This window comes from Aegilops tauschii, chromosome 6, assembly GCF_002575655.3.
Source record: "Aegilops tauschii subsp. strangulata cultivar AL8/78 chromosome 6, Aet v6.0, whole genome shotgun sequence".
NCBI classification, from domain to species: Eukaryota; Viridiplantae; Streptophyta; class Magnoliopsida; order Poales; family Poaceae; genus Aegilops; species Aegilops tauschii.
In genome coordinates, this window is record NC_053040.3 from 88,152,881 (window position 1) to 88,172,155 (window position 19,275).

The following is a 19,275-nucleotide window of genomic DNA, read 5'->3' on the forward strand; positions in this document are numbered from 1 at the left end:
AGAGGAAGGCCTATTGACATCTTGCTTAACCCATATGGTTGAGATAATGTGAATGGTACTTGTTATTTGGTCTTGTTTATTTGTTTTTCTTGCATACATACATGTTATTTTACTTTACTAACTACCAAATTTTGTCTTTATAGGCATGGCTTCTTCCGGTTCCGTGACGAGGCCACCGTGTGCTAACCGCGAGGACATGCCGGACAAGTGGATAGACGCCCAGTTGGATAAGGTGAAGGACAAAGATATGGGAACTCCATCATGTTGGTGTGGAGATGTTTGCAAAGTTAAGGTATCCACCGACCGCAAGAAATCATGGACGGAAGGAAGAAGATATTTTGTTTGCCCCAACTATGCCTACGATCGTCCTCGTCCAGCTCACGCCTATGATGTACCGCTGGTAAGTTGTTCAAGTTCAAAGAGTATTCAACCGTTGCTACAACTTGAACCTATCTTACTAATGACCACATTTTTTCTTTATTCGTACGTAGTCGCCGCCTCCACTTTGTAAGTACTTCACATGGATAGATCAAGATGTGCCAGAAGATGTTAAGAAAGATCAATATCGAGATTGTCTAAGGAGGCATCAGTTGTTTGAAGAAGCATTTCAGAGAGGCTTGGATGAAGAGCGTCGTGAAAAGGAGAGGATGGAGCGAAAGAAGCGTGAGGAGGAGAGGGCACGCAAGGAGAAGATTGCTCGTCAAGAGGAGAGAGCAAGAAAGCTTGCAAGGGCTCGTGAAGCCCAAGAGGAGGATGAGGCACGCGACAAGAAAGGAAAATGGCCTCGTGTGACCCAATAAGGCCTTCGTTTCAAGAAACTAGTCATGAACTATGTCTTCGATTCAAGAAACATGTGATGAACTATGTCTTTGATTTGTGAAACCTGTCATGAACTATGTACTTTATTTGTGAAACCTATCATGAACTATGTCTTCGATTTGTGAAACTTGTGATGAAACTATCTCATGAACTATGTTTGTTGTGTTGTTGCTGTGACTTGACTTGTCTTCAAATGATTAAGAAGAAAAACAGAGTAAACTCTGCTGTGCTTTGCACCCTACCGCCATAAGACTCGGCGGTAGGCTATGAAACCCCACTGCCATGGGCGTAGCGGTAAGCAATTAAACCCCATAGCAAACTCCTGGAACGCAAACTCTCCCCTGTTTTGCGGTAGGGTTGGCCATCCTACCGCCAAGGCAGGCGGCGGTAGGGTGGCCACCCAACTGCCTGCTCCGCTCCTTGTTCTGTGACCAAATCGGCGATATTTTTGACGGTAGGGTTGGCCATGTTGGGAATCGTAGCATAATTTTAAAATTTTCCTACGCTTACCAAGATGCATCTATGGAGTGTACTAGCAACGAGGGGAAGGGAGTGCATCTACATACCCTTGTAGATCGCGAGCGGAAGCGTTCCAATGAACGTGGATGACGGAGTCGTACTCGCCGTGATCCAAATCACCGATGACCGAGTGCCGAACGGACGGCACCTCCGCGTTCAACACACGTATGGTGCAGCGACGTCTCCTCCTTCTTGATCCAGCAAGGGGAAAGGAGAGGTTGATGGAGATCCAGCAGCACGACGGCGTGGTGGTGGATGTAGCGGGTCTCCGGCAGGGCTTCGCCGAGCTTCTGCGAGAGAGAGAGGTGTTGCAGGGGAGGAGGGAGGCACCCAAGGCTGTAGGTTGCTGCCCTCCCTCCCCCCCTTTATATAGGCCCCCTGGGGGGGCGCCGGCCCTGGAGATGAGATCCAAAGGGGGGGCGGCGGCCACAAGGGGGAAGGGGTTGCCTTGCCCCCCAAGGCAAGGGGGAACTCCCCCCCCCCCCCAGGGTTCCCAACCCTAGGCGCATGGGGGGAGGCCCAAGGGGGGCGCCCCAGCCCACTAAGGGCTGGTTCCCTTCCACTTTCAGCCCACGGGGCCCTCCGGGATAGGTGGCCCCACCCGGTGGACCCCCCGGACCCTTCCGGTGGTCCCGGTACAATACCGGTAACCCCCGAAACTTTCCCGGTAGCCGAAACTGGACTTCCTATATATAATTCTTCACCTCCGGACCATTCCGGAACCTCTCGTGACGTCCGGGATCTCATCCGGGACTCCGAACAACTTTCGGGTTTCCGCATACATATATCTCTACAACCCTAGCGTCACCGAACCTTAAGTGTGTAGACCCTACGGGTTCGGGAGACATGCAGACATGACCGAGACGCCTCTCCGGTCAATAACCAACAGCGGGATCTGGATACCCATGTTGGCTCCCACATGTTCCACGATGATCTCATCGGATGAACCACGGTGTCGAGGATTCAATCAATCCGTATGCAATTCCCTTTGTCAATCGGTATGTTACTTGCCCGAGATTCGATCGTCGGTATCCCAATACCTTGTTCAATCTCGTTACCGGCAAGTCTCTTTACTCGTACCGCAATGCATGATCCCGTGACTAACGCCTTAGTCACATTGAGCTCATTATGATGATGCATTACCGAGTGGGCCCAGAGATACCTCTCCGTCACACAGAGTGACAAATCCCAGTCTCGATCCGTGCCAACCCAACAGACACTTTCGGAGATACCCGTAGTGCACCTTTATAGTCACCCAGTTACGTTGTGACGTTTGGCACACCCAAAGCACTCCTACGGTATCCGAGAGTTGCACGATCTCATGGTCTAAGGAAAAGATACTTGACATTGGAAAAGCTCTAGCAAACGAAACTACACGATCTTTTATGCTATGCTTAGGATTGGGTCTTGTCCATCACATCATTCTCCTAATGATGTGATCCCGTTATCAATGACATCCAATGTCCATAGTCAGGAAACCATGACTATCTGTTGATCAACGAGCTAGTCAACTAGAGGCTTACTAGGGACATGTTGTGGTCTATGTATTCACACATTTACGATTTCCGGACAATACAATTATAGCATGAATAATAGACAATTACCATGAACAAAGAAATATAATAATAACCATTTATTATTGCCTCTAGGGCATATTTCCAACAGTCTCCCACTTGCACTAGAGTCAATAATCTAGTTACATTGTGATGAATCGAACACCCATTGCGTCCTGGTGTTGATCATGTTTTGCCCTAGGGAGAGGTTTAGTCAATGGATCTGCTACATTCAGGTCCGTGTGTACTTTACAAATATCTATGTCTCCATTTTGAACACTTTCACGAATGGAGTTGAAGCGACGCTTGATATGCCTGGTCTTCCTGTGAAACCTGGGCTCCTTCGCAAGGGCAATAGCTCCAGTGTTGTCACCGAAGAGAGTCATCGGGCCCGACGCATTGGGAATCACCCCTAGGTCGGTAATGAACTCCTTCATCCAGACTGCTTCCTGTGCTGCCTCTGAGGCTGCCATGTACTCCGCTTCACATGTAGATCCCGCCACGACGCTTTGCTTGCAACTGCACCAGCTTACTGCTCCTCCATTCAAAATATACATGTATCCGGTCTGTGACTTCGAGTCATCCAGATCTGTGTCGAAGCTAGCGTCGACGTAACCCTTTACGATGAGCTCTTCGTCACCTCCATAAACGAGAAACATATCCTTAGTCCTCTTCAGGTACTTCAGGATATTCTTGACCGCTGTCCAGTGTTCCTTGCCGGGATTACTTTGGTACCTTCCTACCAAACTTACGGCAAGGTTTACATCAGGTCTGGTACACAGCATGGCATACATAATAGACCCTATGGCCGAGGCATAGGGGATGACACTCATCTCTTCTATATCTTCTGCCGTGGTCGGGCATTGAGCCGTGGTCAATTGCACACCTTGCAATACAGGCAAGATCCCCTTCTTGGACTGATCCATATTGAACTTCTTCAATATCTTGTCAAGGTATGTACTCTGTGAAAGACCAATGAGGCGTCTTGATCTATCTCTATAGATCTTGATGCCTAATATATAAGCAGCTTCTCCAAGGTCCTTCATTGAAAAACACTTATTCAAATAGGCCTTTATACTTTCCAAGAATTCTATATCATTTCCCATCAATAATATGTCATCCACATATAATATGAGAAATGCTACAGAGCTCCCACTCACTTTCTTGTAAACACAGGCTTCTCCATAAGTCTGTGTAAACCCAAACGCTTTGATCATCTCATCAAAGCGAATGTTCCAACTCCGAGATGCTTGCACCAGCCCATAGATTGAGCGCTGGAGCTTGCATACTTTGTTAGCATTCTTAGGATCGAAAAAACCTTCCGGTTGCATCATATACAACTCTTCCTTAAGGAAGTCGTTAAGGAATGCCGTTTTGACGTCCATCTGCCATATCTCATAATCATAGTATGCGGCAATTGCTAACATGATTCGGACGGACTTCAGCTTCGCTACGGGTGAGAAAGTCTCATCGTAGTCAACCCCTTGAACTTGTCGATAACCCTTAGCGACAAGTCGAGCTTTGTAGATGGTCACATTACCATCTGCGTCCGTCTTCTTCTTAAAGATCCATTTGTTTTCTATGGCTCGCCGCTCATCGGGCAAGTCAGTCAAAGTCCATACTTTGTTTTCATACATGGATTCTATCTCGGATTTCATGGCTTCTAGCCATTTGTCGGAATCCGGGCCCGCCATTGCTTCTTCATAGTTCGAAGGTTCACCGTTGTCTAACAACATGATTTACAGGACAGGGTTGCCGTACCACTCTGGTGCGGAACGTGTCCTTGTGGACCTACGAAGTTCAGTAACTTGATCTGAAGCTTCATGATCATCATCATTAACTTCCTCCCCAGTCGGTGTAGGCACCACAGGAACATTTTCCCGCGCTGCGCTACTTTCCGGTTCGGAAGGGGTGACTATCACCTCATCAAGTTCCACTTTCCTCCCACTCAATTCTTTCGAGAGAAACTCCTTCTCCAGAAAGGACCCGTTCTTGGCAACGAAGATCTTGCCTTCGGATCTGAGGTAGAAGGTATACCCAATAGTTTCCTTAGGGTATCTTATGAAGACGCATTTTCCGATTTGGGTTCGAGCTTTTCAGGTTGAAGTTTCTTGACATAAGCATCGCATCCCCAAACTTTTAGAAACGACAGCTTAGGTTTCTTTCCAAACCATAATTCATACGGTGTCGTCTCAACGGATTTCGACGGAGCCCTATTTAAAGTGAATGCGGCAGTCTCTAAAGCATAGCCCCAAAATGAGAGCGGTAAATCGGTAAGAGACATCATAGATCGCACCATATCCAATAGAGTGCGATTACGACGTTCGGACACACCGTTTCTCTGAGGTGTTCCAGGCGGCGTGAGTTGTGAAACTATTCCACATTTCCTTAAGTGTGTACCAAATTCGTGACTTAAATATTCTCCACCACGATCTGATCGTAAGAATTTTATTTTCCTGTCACGTTGATTCTCGACTTCACTCTGAAATTCCTTGAACTTTTCAAAGGTTTCAGACTTGTGTTTCATTAGGTAGACATACCCATATCTACTTAAATCATCAGTGAGAGTGAGAACATAACGATATCCTCCGCGAGCCTCAACACCCATTGGACCGCACACATCGGTATGTATGATTTCCAATAAGTTGGTTGCTCGCTCCATTGTTCTGGAGAACGGAGTCTTGGTCATCTTACCCATGAGGCATGGTTCGCACGTGTCAAATGATTCGTAATCAAGAGACTCCAAAAGTCCATCTGCATGGAGCTTCTTCATGCGCTTGACACCAATGTGACCAAGGCGGCAGTGCCACAAGTATGTGGGACTATCGTTATCAACTTTACATCTTTTGGTATTCACACTATGAACATGTGTAACATCACGTTCGAGATTCATCAAAAATAAACCATTGACCAGCGGGGCATGACCATAAAACATATCTCTCAAATAAACAGAACAACCATTATTCTCGGATTTAAATGAGTAGCCATCTCGAATTAAACGAGATCCAGATACAATGTTCATGCTCAAAGCTGGCACTAAATAACAATTATTGAGGTTTAAAACTAATCCCGTGGGTAGATGCAGAGGTAGCGTGCCGATGGCGATCACATCGACCTTGGAACCATTCCCGACGCGCATCGTCACCTCGTCCTTGGCCAGTCTTCATTTATTCTGTAGTTCCTGTTTTGAGTTACAAATATGAGCAACCGCACCGGTATCAAATACCCAGGAGCTACTACGAGTACTGGTAAGGTACACATCAATAACTTGTATATCACATATACCTTTGGTGTTGCCGGCCTTCTTCTTGTCCGCTAAGTATTTGGGGCAGTTCCGCTTCCAGTGACCACTTCCCTTGCAATAAAAGCACTCAGTTTCAGGCTTGGGTCCATTCTTCGACTTCTTCCCAGTAACTGGTTTACCGGGCGCGGCAACTCCCTTGCCGTCCTTCTTGAAGTTCTTCTTACCCTTGCCCTTCTTGAACTTAGTGGTTTTATTCACCATCAACACTTGATGTTCTTTTCTGATCTCCCCTTCCGCTGATTTCAGCATTGAGTATACCTCGGGAATGGTCTTTTCCATCCCCTGCATATTGTAGTTCATCACAAAGCTCTTGTAGCTTGGTGGAAGCGACTGGAGGATTCTGTCAATGACCGCGTCATCCGGGAGATTAACTCCCAGCTGAGACAAGCGGTTGTGCAACCCAGACATTCTGAGTATGTGCTCACTAACAGAACTGTTCTCCTCCATTTTACAGCTGAAGAACTTGTCGGAGACATCATATCTCTCGACCCGGGCATGAGCTTGAAAAACCAGTTTCAGCTCCTCGAACATCTCGTATGCTCCATGTTTCTCAAAACGCTTTTGGAGACCCGGTTCTAGGCTGTAAAGCATGCCGCACTGAATGAGGGAGTAATCATCAGCACGTGATTGCCAAGCGTTCATAACGTCTTGGTTCTCTGGGATTGGTGCTTCACCTAGCGGTGCTTCTAAGACATAATCTTTCTTGGCTACTATGAGGATGAGCCTCAGGTTCCGGACCCAGTCCGTATAGTTGCTGCCATCATCTTTCAGCTTGGTTTTCTCTAGGAACGCGTTGAAATTGAGGACAACGTTGGCCATTTGATCTACAATACATAGTGTAAAGATTTTAGACTAAGTTCATGATAATGGAGTTCATCTAATCAAATTATTTAATGAACTCCCACTCAGATAGACATCCCTATAGTCATCTAAGTGATACATGATCCGACTTTAACTAGGCCGTGTCCGATCATCACGTGAGACGGACTAGTCAAGATCGGTGAACATCTCCATGTTAATCGTATCTTCTATACGACTCATGCTCGACCTTTCGGTCCTCCGTGTTTTGAGGCCATGTCTGTACATGCTAGGCTCGTCAAGTCAACCTAAGTGTATTGCGTGTGTTCCGAGGCCATGTCTGTACATGCTAGGCTCGTCAACACCCGTTGTATTCGAACGTTAGAATCTATCACACCCGATCATCACGTGGTGCTTCGAAACAACGAACCTTCGCAACGGTGCACAGTTAGGGTGAACACTTTCTTGAAATTATTATAAGGGGTCATCTTACTTACTACCGTCGTTCTAAGCAAATAAGATGCAAAAACATGATAAACATCACATGCAATCAAATAGTGACATGATATGGCCAATATCATCATGCTCCTTTGATCTCCATCTTCGGGGCACCATGATCATCTTCGTCACCGGCATGACACCATGATCTCCATCATCATGATCTCCATCATTGTGTCTTCATGAAGTCGTCACGCCAACGATTACTTCTACTTGTATGGCTAACGCGTTTAGCAACAAAGTAAAGTAAATTACATGGCGTTATTCAATGACACGCAGGTCATGCAAAATAATAAAGACAACTCCTATGGCTCCTGCCGGTTGTCATACTCATCGACATGCAAGTCGTGATTCCTATTACAAGAATATGATCAATCTCATACATCACATATATCATTCATCACATCTTCTGGCCATATCATATCACATAGCACTTGCTGCAAAAACAAGTTAGACGTCCTCAAATTGTTGTTGCAAGTTTTTACGTGGTTTGTAGGTTTCTAGCAAGAACGTTTTCTTACCTACGTATGACCACAACGTGATTTGCCAATTTCTATTTACCCTTCATAAGGACCCTTTTCATCGAATCCGTTCCGACTAAAGTAGGAGAGACAGACACCCGCTAGCCACCTTATGCAACTAGTGCATGTCAGTCGGTGGAACCTATCTCACGTAAGCGTACGTGTAAGGTCGGTCCGGGCCGCTTCATCCTACAATGCCGCCGAAACAAGAAACGACTAGTAGCGGCAAGAAGAATTGGCAAACTCAACGCCCACAACTGCTTTGTGTTCTACTCGTGCATAGTAACTACGCATAGGCATGGCTCATGATGCCACTGTTGGGAATCGTAGCATAATTTTAAAATTTTCCTACGCTTACCAAGATGCATCTATGGAGTGTACTAGCAACGAGGGGAAGGGAGTGCATCTACATACCCTTGTAGATCGCGAGCGGAAGCGTTCCAATGAACGTGGATGACGGAGTCGTACTCGCCGTGATCCAAATCACCGATGACCGAGTGCCGAACGGACGGCACCTCCGCGTTCAACACACGTACGGTGCAGCGACGTCTCCTCCTTCTTGATCCAGCAAGGGGAAAGGAGAGGTTGATGGAGATCCAGCAGCACGACGGCGTGGTGGTGGATGTAGCGGGTCTCCGGCAAGGCTTCGCCGAGCTTCTGCGAGAGAGAGAGAGGTGTTACAGGGGAGGAGGGAGGCGCCCAAGGCTGTAGGTTGCTGCCCTCCCTCCCCCCCCCCCCCCCCTTTATATAGGCCCCCTGGGGGGGCGCCGGCCCTGGAGATGAGATCCAAAGGGGGGCGGCGGCCACAAGGGGGGAAGGGGTTGCCTTGCCCCCCAAGGCAAGGGGGAACTCCCCCCCTAGGGTTCCCAACCCTAGGCGCATGGGGGGAGGCCCAAGGGGGGCGCCCCAGCCCACTAAGGGCTGGTTCCCTTCCACTTTCAGCCCACGGGGCCCTCCGGGATAGGTGGCCCCACCCGGTGGACCCCGGGGACCCTTCCGGTGGTCCCGGTACAATACCGGTAACCCCCGAAACTTTCCCGGTAGCCGAAACTGGACTTCCTATATATAATTCTTCACCTCCGGACCATTCCGGAACCTCTCGTGACGTCCGGGATCTCATCCGGGACTCCGAACAACTTTCGGGTTTCCGCATACATATATCTCTACAACCCTAGCGTCACTGAACCTTAAGTGTGTAGACCCTACGGGTTCGGGAGACATGCAGACATGACCGAGACGCCTCTCCGGTCAATAACCAACAGCGGGATCTGGATACCCATGTTGGCTCCCACATGTTCCACGATGATCTCATCGGATGAACCATGGTGTCGAGGATTCAATCAATCCGTATGCAATTCCCTTTGTCAATCGGTATGTTACTTGCCCGAGATTCGATCGTCGGTATCCCAATACCTTGTTCAATCTCGTTACCGGCAAGTCTCTTTACTCGTACCGCAATGCATGATCCCGTGACTAACGCCTTAGTCACATTGAGCTCATTATGATGATGCATTATCGAGTGGGCCCAGAGATACCTCTCCGTCACACGGAGTGACAAATCCCAGTCTCGATCCGTGCCAACCCAACAGACACTTTCGGAGATACCCGTAGTGCACCTTTATAGTCACCCAGTTACGTTGTGACGTTTGGCACACCCAAAGCACTCCTACGGTATCCGGGAGTTGCACGATCTCATGGCCTAAGGAAAAGATACTTGACATTGGAAAAGCTCTAGCAAACGAAACTACACGATCTTTTATGCTATGCTTAGGATTGGGTCTTGTCCATCACATCATTCTCCTAATGATGTGATCCCGTTATCAATGACATCCAATGTCCATAGTCAGGAAACCATGACTATCTGTTGATCAACGAGCTAGTCAACTAGAGGCTTACTAGGGACATGTTGTGGTCTATGTATTCACACATGTATTACGATTTCCGGACAATACAATTATAGCATGAATAATAGACAATTACCATGAACAAGGAAATATAATAATAACCATTTATTATTGCCTCTAGGGCATATTTCCAACAGGCCACCCTACCGCGGCCACCCTACCGTCGGCCCCCTCGGCGGTAGGGTTGACCAGCGTACCGCCAGGGGTCATGGTGGTAGGGTTGGCCACCCTACGGCCATTATTGTTGTGACCAAATTGGCCAGTCGTTTGTCGGTAGGTTTGGCCATCCTACCGCCGGAGCATATGGCGGTATGGTTCTGTTCCCTTGCCCTTTTCCTATCTTTTTTAGCCCTTTGCCTTTTCATTTCTTACAAATTTCTATGAACTAAGCATCCAAAAATGGCATGCAGAAATGATGGAGTAGCAAAGACATACATAACCGAGCATAGTTCATTACATCCACAAATGACACTTGTTCAAATGACTTAAAACATCTAGCAATTTGAATGACATGAGTTCAAACTACAAGCTCAAGCTCGAGCATACATTTTCTACAACAGAAAGAAAGATCTAAAACATATAAGATGTTCAATTTGTGCGTCACGATCAGGATTAGGCTTCAGTTGATAATCCGACGATCCTGCCCAATTCTCCAACACATCTTTCGTTTCGCTGAACCAGGCCCATCGAGCACGGCGTTCCGGAATCTCTGACTTGCCTTGTGTGATTGCCCATCCAATGACCTGTCCGGGTTTTCTCAAGTCCAGCTCGCGGAATTATTCTATGTTCATAGAGAAAAAGATCTCCATTGCCACAGAATGTCTGCAAGCATATTCCATCTCATGCAGCTCATTAAGTATCTTCTGTTTTTCTTTCACAAGCCTACGAAAAACTTTTCTCTCCTTAAGATCAGAAGGTTCCTCCATGAATGGATACTTGTTGAAATCCATCATGGCAGCAATCACCTCATCATTGCTCTTGAACCATGCTTCAAGCTCCCTCTTGATACCAAGTTCTCGCTCCGCTACAATCTTCTCAGACGCTACCGCCAGACTCTTAGATGCAATGTCACAACACTTCTCATATACTTTCTTCATCTCCTCCGGGGTCATGTTTTCCATGCTACATGAAATGGAACAAACCAAAACTCAAATCAAATGATACAATACAAACACAAAGCATAACTTATTTATAATGACCTAGGTTACATAATGTTCTCACTGGTTCAAATGACATAGGTTACATAAATGATAAGGGTACATGCCATTACAGTCCAAATGACACTACAACATCATTTGTTTCAACCCCCTCTACTACTCCATCAACAAGACATCTTTGTCGTACGGCCCGGGGTTGCAACAAATGACATCATTTCTTTCACGGACCCAAGCCCAACGAGTTGCCCGACTAAGTATCGCCGATGATGGTTGCCTAACTAGCCAATCAATGATCTGGCCAGGGTTGTTAAAGTCCATCTCATTCACTTCATCCCTTGTTCCACACAATGCAATTTGCCTTGCAAGAGCGCGTCTATGAATTTTCTCTTCCTTCTTGAGGTTGCTTATGTTTTTCTCTTTAGCTTGGTATAACTTAACTCTGGCATCGTCGCACTTCGACACATAATACTTTGAAAAATCTCTACAAGCCGCATTCAATGCATCAACGGCTTTGACCCACAAGTCCATCTTTTCCTCAATGACTGCACATTCACGCTTCGCCGCCGCCTCCGCGGAAGTCTCAACAAAGATGGTCGATCCCATCCTACAAGTCGAGGGATTACTATAACGGTCATCCAAGGCAAAAATCCTAACCGTCTCTTGACAAAAACTATAACCCTAGGAGTAGATCGAGCTATAATTCGAGAGGTAACTACTCTAACAAAACCCTAATTAAACTATAACCATAACGTTCGTCATATAGGCATTTACTTAAGCATAACCATAACCTTAACCTTAACCCTAACCATGTCATTATACCTAACCCTAACAAAACCCTAAATGATATTTCTTACTACCCAAACAATGCTAGTGACACAATACATTGTCAAAGCACAAACATTACCCTAAATGCATCATATACATTGATTTCACCACAACAAAACCATGAACTAGTGATTCCAACAGAATGAGCAAAATGCATGATTTGAACCAACCAAATGAAGGGGGGATGGGGGAGGTACCTTGGGTGATGCAAATGGCCTCGATCCACCGACCAAATCTCAAGCAATGGAGGGGGATCTAGTGGGTGATTTGGTGGGGGAGAAAAGGGGGGAGAGCTTGAGCTCGAAAAGAAGAGTGGGGTGAATGAGTGGGTGGGGAGCAGCACATCCCCCTCCCCTCACAACCTTATCTAGGAACCTACCGCCAGAGAGCCTGGCGGTAGGTTGCAACAGCCTACCGCCATAGCCGACGGCGGTAGATCCCTTTGCCACGTGTACACGGCCGTTAACGGCAAGACGGCGTCAGGGAACCTACCGCCAGAGGGGCGGCGGTAGCCTGTACGTACCTACCGCCAGGGCCTCGGGCGATAGCAAAAGGGTCAAATCTCGAAAAATTTCCATACCGGGGTCAGATCCCGATTTTGTACGCCGAAAGGGTCAAAACACGAAATTTGGCCTCCGCTGCGCAGTGAGGCGACTCAGATCACCATCATCATGCATATATGGTTGGTTGCTCGCTGCATGCATTGAATACACCATCTCCAGTCCTGTCGATTTAACGGGCAGCGTGATGGTGTAAAATTGTAGAAGGCCCAAGTCTCGCTTCTTGTGAACATGCCATGGTTGTCTGTGTTTTTAGGCACACGTACCGCCTTCCATGGCCTACCTGTCAATACAGATCCGCGTTGAATGACACGACACGTCCGGATCGCGCGGACGTATGCGGCAGTGGCGGTGCCATGAATAAAATCATGTGTAGTCATTTTAAAATAGTATAGTCAAACGTATATAATTTTATGTTTTTTGCATGATTTATACTTGCTATATGATGTTTTATCCAAAAGTTGTGTAGTCAAGTGACTACACAACATATGTGTGGCTTCGCCACCGGTATGCGGACGGTTTGAGGGTCAGCGTCGGAGATTTGTGCCTGAGTAGTGCATCCAAACACACGTGACGTGTACACCAATCTCGCGTGGAAAATAAAGAGGAAGAAGATGCATAGAAAACACAAACAAAAGGACGGTTAACTAGTTATGGACGACGTTGATGCGTGATGGCGCTGATGCTGAAACACGCACACGTGCGTCCTCAAATCTGCCTTGTTTTTTGTACGGAGAAAGCTCCGGGTAACGTGACCAACATCAACTAGGCTGCGTTCCATGGCCGCGGCTTGTCTTTCCTTTTCAGGCTTGCTGTTGGTTTTGCAGACAAGCTGGGAGAGAAAGCATTGGTATTCTGCTTCAAAGCATATATGAAGATGATGAGATATCGGGTTCGTCTCTGGTAAATCTTCTTTCGCTCAATCCAGTTGGAGAGAAGTTTCTGGCAGGGATCGCTATTCCATGGTCAGGATTAGGTCAGTGTTTTGCTGGTTTTATAGCGACTTTTGGTCCAGAGACATTAGCATTAGCCAATTTTTTACGAACTTGCAAAATGGTTCGCAAAAGTTCATCCTTCACTTGGAAGATCTAAATTTTGGCTTCATTCCAAGAATGTCATAGGAGCCTCGTTCTGATTATGCCTGAAGAGGAGCAATGCATTGTGCATCTAAACCCTAAGGTGCAGTGTACACATCGCCTACCATGGAAAAAACACAAGAAAGCTCCAGGCTGAGGCAACCACCATCAGCGCCTGCGTTCCATTTCCATGGCCGCATGCAACTTGTCTGTCCTTTTCAGTTCCTGTTCGTTTTCGCAGACAACCCAAAGAAAAAATAAGCGCCGGAATTTTGGTTATCTGATTTGACTGTGATCTCCCTTGACTGAACCGTATCGAATGACTGATTGCAAAGCAAAAAAAGGACAAACACTTGGCTGTCTTCTATGACATAAACATCTCACCTCATCAGAGAACAAAAGGCTTCTGGAAACACTCCGTTATATGCTTCTTTTAACTCTAATGGGTTCAAGAGAGGCAGAAGTTTCTAAAAGCTTTCTACAGCATGATCTTTTGCTTGAGAAGTACATGCATTAAAGTCAACTTGCAACATGTGCTCCAACAACATTTCACCGAAGTTTATAGAAATATGTGCTCATATCTATAATATCGAATATATATAGTACAAAAACTACACTCCGTATTATAGACTTAGGGCAATGCTAGAACTTTAAATAATTTTGAACATGATGAATATTTTAGACCTGAGCAGTCTGCATTCAGACTCTCGTCTCCCTTGAAAAACAAAGGCATAGAACACAGCAGGGGTAAAGGCATAGAACACAGCAGGGGTGGTTACCTAGTTATCGAAGACGTTGATGATGCTGAAACACACACTGGCAGACACTCCGCCTCTCCATTGCTTGTATGCTATAAGCTGTGTTCCACAGCCGCAGCTTGTTCTCTTTCAGTCTTCCTGTCAGTTTTGCAGACAACTGGAGGAAGCACCAGAATTTTGGTTCCTTCCCTTCACTGCCGCGGGAATCCCCGCAAAAATTCTGCGCTTGAAGTACGCATTTAGTGACCAACGCAAAATGCTTTGAAATTGCCGTGTTTGAATCCGTTCTATGCTTCTTTCAGTACATAATTAAAACTGTCTGCGGTTCTCTACAGCTACTGTACTCATGCAGAGGAGATACTTACAAATCATCCAGCTGCTTTATAAGTCTGGTAGAAAAAAAAACAGAGCCTCAAAAGGCTGTTGTGGGTATTTACAGGACAAAAAGGGGAGGCGCGCGCCTCGGTCTAGATATTCAGAAGTCTTCTCCTAACCCACTGTGCTACGAGTTGCCAAAGGCAGTTACGTACGAGACCACGACGGTGATGTCGTCCAGCTTCCCGCCGTAGTACCGGTACCCAGCGTCTTGGGCCGCGGTCGAAAACGGCGTCGGCCTGTTCTTGTCCTGTGCCCGCTGGCGTGCGAGCGCCGCTATCTTCTGGGCTGTCACTTGAGGTTCCAGGCCAGCTCTGGTTGCGTGGACCACTACAGCTGTTATATCGTTGTTGTACAGGTTATCGAACAACCCATCTGTTCCAGCGACAATTACATCACCAGACGCGACAGGTACCTTGAAGACCTGAGTATACAGGCACAGCAGGCAAAACAACATGGGTATTAACAAGGACTACAATTTGCAGTATGATATGATTGCGAGACTGGATACATGTGCTCATATGTTTTAACTTTTAAGAGATGGATATTAACAAGGACTACAATTCTACAATCCGCGTGTCGCAGAATTATACTACATGTGCTCATATGTTTTACGAGATGGATACAGAATGGAGTATAATTCTGCGACACGTGGATTATAGAATTCCTAATCTATATGGCTATTATATATGCATTTGTTTCACCTGGGAGTACTAGTATAATCCATCGGCACAAAGGCTTCTTTTACTAGAACATAAAACTATGGTTTTCATTAAAAAAAACAGCCACAAGCCGTGAATATTTGTTAACAACCAAATTGTGTCCATATACACTGGTTACTACAAAAAGAAAAGCGTTATCAGCAGTATATGAACATACCTGTGCAGCATTAGGCAAGTCACTCGAGTTGCCACTCTGAAGTTGGTAGGAGAAATTGAAATCATGTTGTTGTACAGGTGACCTACACAATGTGCAGCCATCTCGGATGACTATAAAGCCACTGTCACCAAGATTAATTGCTTGTATTCCCTGAAATAATGTACAACCAAATCTGAAATCGTGATAAACTATCTACAAACTGAACAAGTTAAACACTCAGGTCAGTTTTGTGGCATTATATCATCAACAAAGAATGGTGGTCAACTTTTAGCTTCTCTTACTGTTGCCAAAGCCATAGACAAGGAAACATGTAATCATGTCACAGCAAAAATGAACAAAATCAGTAACCAACCTGATTTGTTATAGCAATGATACATGCGGTCGATGAACCCGGCACTGTTGTGCTACTATGGGCCTTCTCTAGTACCCTTGTAAGATCAATTGAATCTTTTGGCTCTTCTTCTATTGCGGTTACTGCATTAGACATAATATCTCTAGCATATTGACCTGCATCAATACCGTAGCTTGCCCAACCACCAACGCCATCAGCTATGCCTATAGCCTGTTCATCCCAAATAAAATGTGCATCCTCACCACCAGTTTCTTCCTTATCCGGATGTGGTAGATAACATACCCCTGAAACAAGCTTCAAGGACCTATCTCCTAACATAGTCCTGAAATAGTGATCAATGTTTTAGAATAATCTAAGCAGATATATACAGTCATAAAAATCATCACAATGCATATGAGAAGCGCCATGATGCCATGCTTAAGCACAACACCCGAGCAGGGCACATGACTCTATGTCAAGACTCATGACATAGGTGGTCGAGGGAAGCAACCTCTATCTCCAGGAGTTAAATATCTAAATTTCCTAATTTGATTGAACTGTGATACCCATCCCTTAATTGCAACTGTATCCTGCTTTTGCAATCTGTGCACCCTTGGTGGCCCACTTGGGGCTGTAAATTACATTACATACCCCACGTGACAGCAATTATTCTGATTTTCTTTCTTTTGAGGAGAGTTTATTCACTAGCAGACTTTTTTCTCTCACCAATCTCTACCAACTTATCATATTTCCATATGGCCCATTAAAAACCTATGAGCATGGATTCCCAATGACTATTAGATATGTAGATGAACAAGACCTCCAATCCATGCACCAGTGCCAAATCTTATCAGAAGAGTGTAACAACTGTTGAGTTTTGACATAATTAGTATTCTTAGAACAACGGGAATCATAATGCACACAATGAGAAGACAATGTTCACGAACTGGGCATCTGCTAAAACCCCAACAGTGAGAACCTCATTTGAGCTAATTTGATGAAACTGAAAATGTACTCACTAAGCTAAGATACGCCGATTGCGAAATTAAACAGGTAGATACACAAGAGGAAACATACTTAAACAGGTAGATACACAAGAGGAAACATACTTATCTGAGGTGCCTACGGACTTCTCAGGCTGCGAGACATCCGCCTCGCGGGCGGCCGGGCTGAAGGACACCTCTTCCGGAGCAGCACCGGTCGCGAAGGAGCGCCCGCCGCCGACGAGGAGCTGCTCCACCAGCAGGCCCGGCCTGGGCACGCTGCTCGCGGCGCACCGGAACCACCAGGACCCGCCGCTGCCGCCCGCCGCGGGCCCTCCCCAGATCCCCAGGAACCCGGCCGCCTCGCTCCCCTGCAATCCGCGCGCGGGAGACAGCAGGGCCCCGCCCAGGCCCGGCAGCGCGGCGGAGGACGCGGCCCTCGGCGCGCCAGCGCCGGCGCCGGCGGCTCCCCGGAGCAGCCACGCGGCCGCGCGCCGAAGCGCGATCGCCGGGGACATCCTGCCGCGGCGCCCCTGCTGCGCCCAAGACGCTGCCGGAGAGACGCTCCGGCGAAGGTGGTGGAAACCCTAGGGTGCGGGAGAGGGAGGAACAAGGATGAGATGCCGTGCCGGGGCAGAAGGATGCAACAGTTTTTCAACGCGGTTTTTTTTTCGCACTTGCTATCGGAAGGAGCGCTCATTCTGGAAAGAATATAAGTACCACGCAAAACCTTTTTTGAAAAGAATAATACGAAATCTTATAGCAACTCCAATGGGGCGACCCATTTTATCCGTTTAGGTTATTCGGACACAAAACTTGGCCCAACAGGGCCATCCAAACGGACGCCCGTATCCGCGTGCTGTCCATCCCTAACCCAAACTTAGCCCAAATCTGGAAAGAAATGGGTACGAAGCGGACAGAAGCTGCTCTGCTCGACCGTTGTCGTCCGCTCGTGTCCGCCCTTGGTCCCACCTAGCAGTGAGCGCGCACGAGCTGGCGTCCCCACCCAGTCCTCCTTCCCCGCCTTCTCCACCGTCCTGCTCACAAGCGCAGGCCACCGCCATCCCCACCCAGTCCTCCTTCTCGCCTCCTCCGCCGTCCTCGAGGCCCGCCGCTGCGCTCAGTGGCGCAAGCTGCATCCCACGCTGTGGTCCAGGACGACGGGGAGATCTCCGCTGCGGCCTCCCGTTCCGAGCCGAGCCGACGGGGCCGGGGAACTGCACGCGAGCGGCGTGGTGCCGGGAAGAGCCGGGGGACTGCAGATCTCGTCATCGGCGGCGCATGGTGGGACGAGCAGCCTGGGCTTCGCCCGCGAGTCGTGCGGGAGCTGCAGAGCTTCGCGCTGCAGCAGATCCAGGAGGCGCTGCTCTGCGATGACCTGCAGGGCGTCCTGGTGTGCGCCCACGGCGTGAAGCAGGACAGGGGAGGGGGAAGCAGGGGCGGAGCGGCAAGGCGGGCCGAGCGGCGAATGGCAGGAGTGCGTGTCGGCGCGGCAGAAGCCGGACGGGGCCAGAAGCGGGCGCAGCAGTGCGAGGGGGAGCGGCAGGGCCCGACGGCGCGAGGGGTAGCAAAATGGCACGGCGGCGGGAGAAGGTGCCGGCCGACACGAAGGAGGCGGGGTGCCTGGTGTAGCCGTTGTCCGCTTTTGCGTTTTGGCATTGGATGCTCGCCGTGTCCGCCCCATGTCCGCCAAGCGGACATGAGACTCAAACGGACAAAAAACGGATAAAATCCGTGTCCATTTGGGTCCCTGCGTTGGAGTTGCTCTTATGCGGTCTATAGAATTGATCAGTGTTTGCGGCTGTTTCTAGTATAAAGCTGGATCATTTTCCTGCAAAACTTGTTTGTCTGGCTTTTTATAGTTTACCAGGCTTGCCGCTTGGTATTGTCCTGTAAAAAGTTGGACGTCAATATTTAGCGCTCGTCAAATCATGAAGATGGTTGAAACAAACAATTCATTCGATCAGAAAGGATCCTTTCAGCCAATGATTTCATTCGGTGGAGCAGAGCACCCAGCGTGACCCCGATGGCTCGACATGCCATTTGACGAGTCTCCCTCGCTTTATTCTTTATTGACAAACAAAAGGCTTAGTTAACTGGTTTTTGTAACACAAATTGCCATTGACAAAAAAATACAAAAAAGGCAGAGAAGCATATTTTTACATTTGTCATGCTCTAATTTATAAAAAAATCATGCTATACTTTACAAAAATGGCATCCTTTGTTTTTTAAACAAAAAAGTTGTAGAACAACGAAAATTTTCAATGGTCTATACATAATAAAAATGCCATTGTCAAAATAATTAAATTTGCATCAATAAAATTACCGTGGTCTAATTAAAAAAAATTCATGGTCAAACTAAAAAAGACTGCCATGGTCTAAATAATGAAATTACCATGCTACCTAGAAAAACAA

At 47.3% G+C, this 19,275-nt stretch overlaps 1 protein-coding gene across 1 annotated transcript; it reads right to left on the reverse strand.

Moving 5' to 3' along the window:
* Positions 1-14,549: 14,549 nt before the first annotated feature.
* Positions 14,550-17,547, reverse strand: LOC109734183 (probable protein phosphatase 2C 55). Its single transcript, XM_020293398.4, has 4 exons — positions 16,987-17,547; positions 15,899-16,220; positions 15,547-15,696; positions 14,550-15,091 (listed from the first exon to the last, which is right to left on the reverse strand). Exons 1-4 carry the CDS (start codon positions 17,376-17,378, stop codon positions 14,795-14,797), a joined length of 1,161 nt encoding a protein of 386 aa, XP_020148987.1. The 5' UTR covers positions 17,379-17,547; the 3' UTR covers positions 14,550-14,794.
* Between the last annotated feature and the right edge of the window lie 1,728 nt (positions 17,548-19,275).

Excerpts from the sequence above, each read along its gene's own strand:
- LOC109734183 (XM_020293398.4), bottom strand. The coding sequence starts at position 17,378 with ATGTCCCCGGCGATCGCGCTTCGGCGCGCGGCCGCGTGGCTGCTCCGG. Across the intron at positions 16,221-16,986 it reads TCCGTAGGCACCTCAGATAA|GACTATGTTAGGAGATAGGT; the intron begins GTATGTTTCCTC and ends TCACTATTTCAG. Across the intron at positions 15,697-15,898 it reads TCATTGCTATAACAAATCAG|GGAATACAAGCAATTAATCT; the intron begins GTTGGTTACTGA and ends ACATTATTTCAG.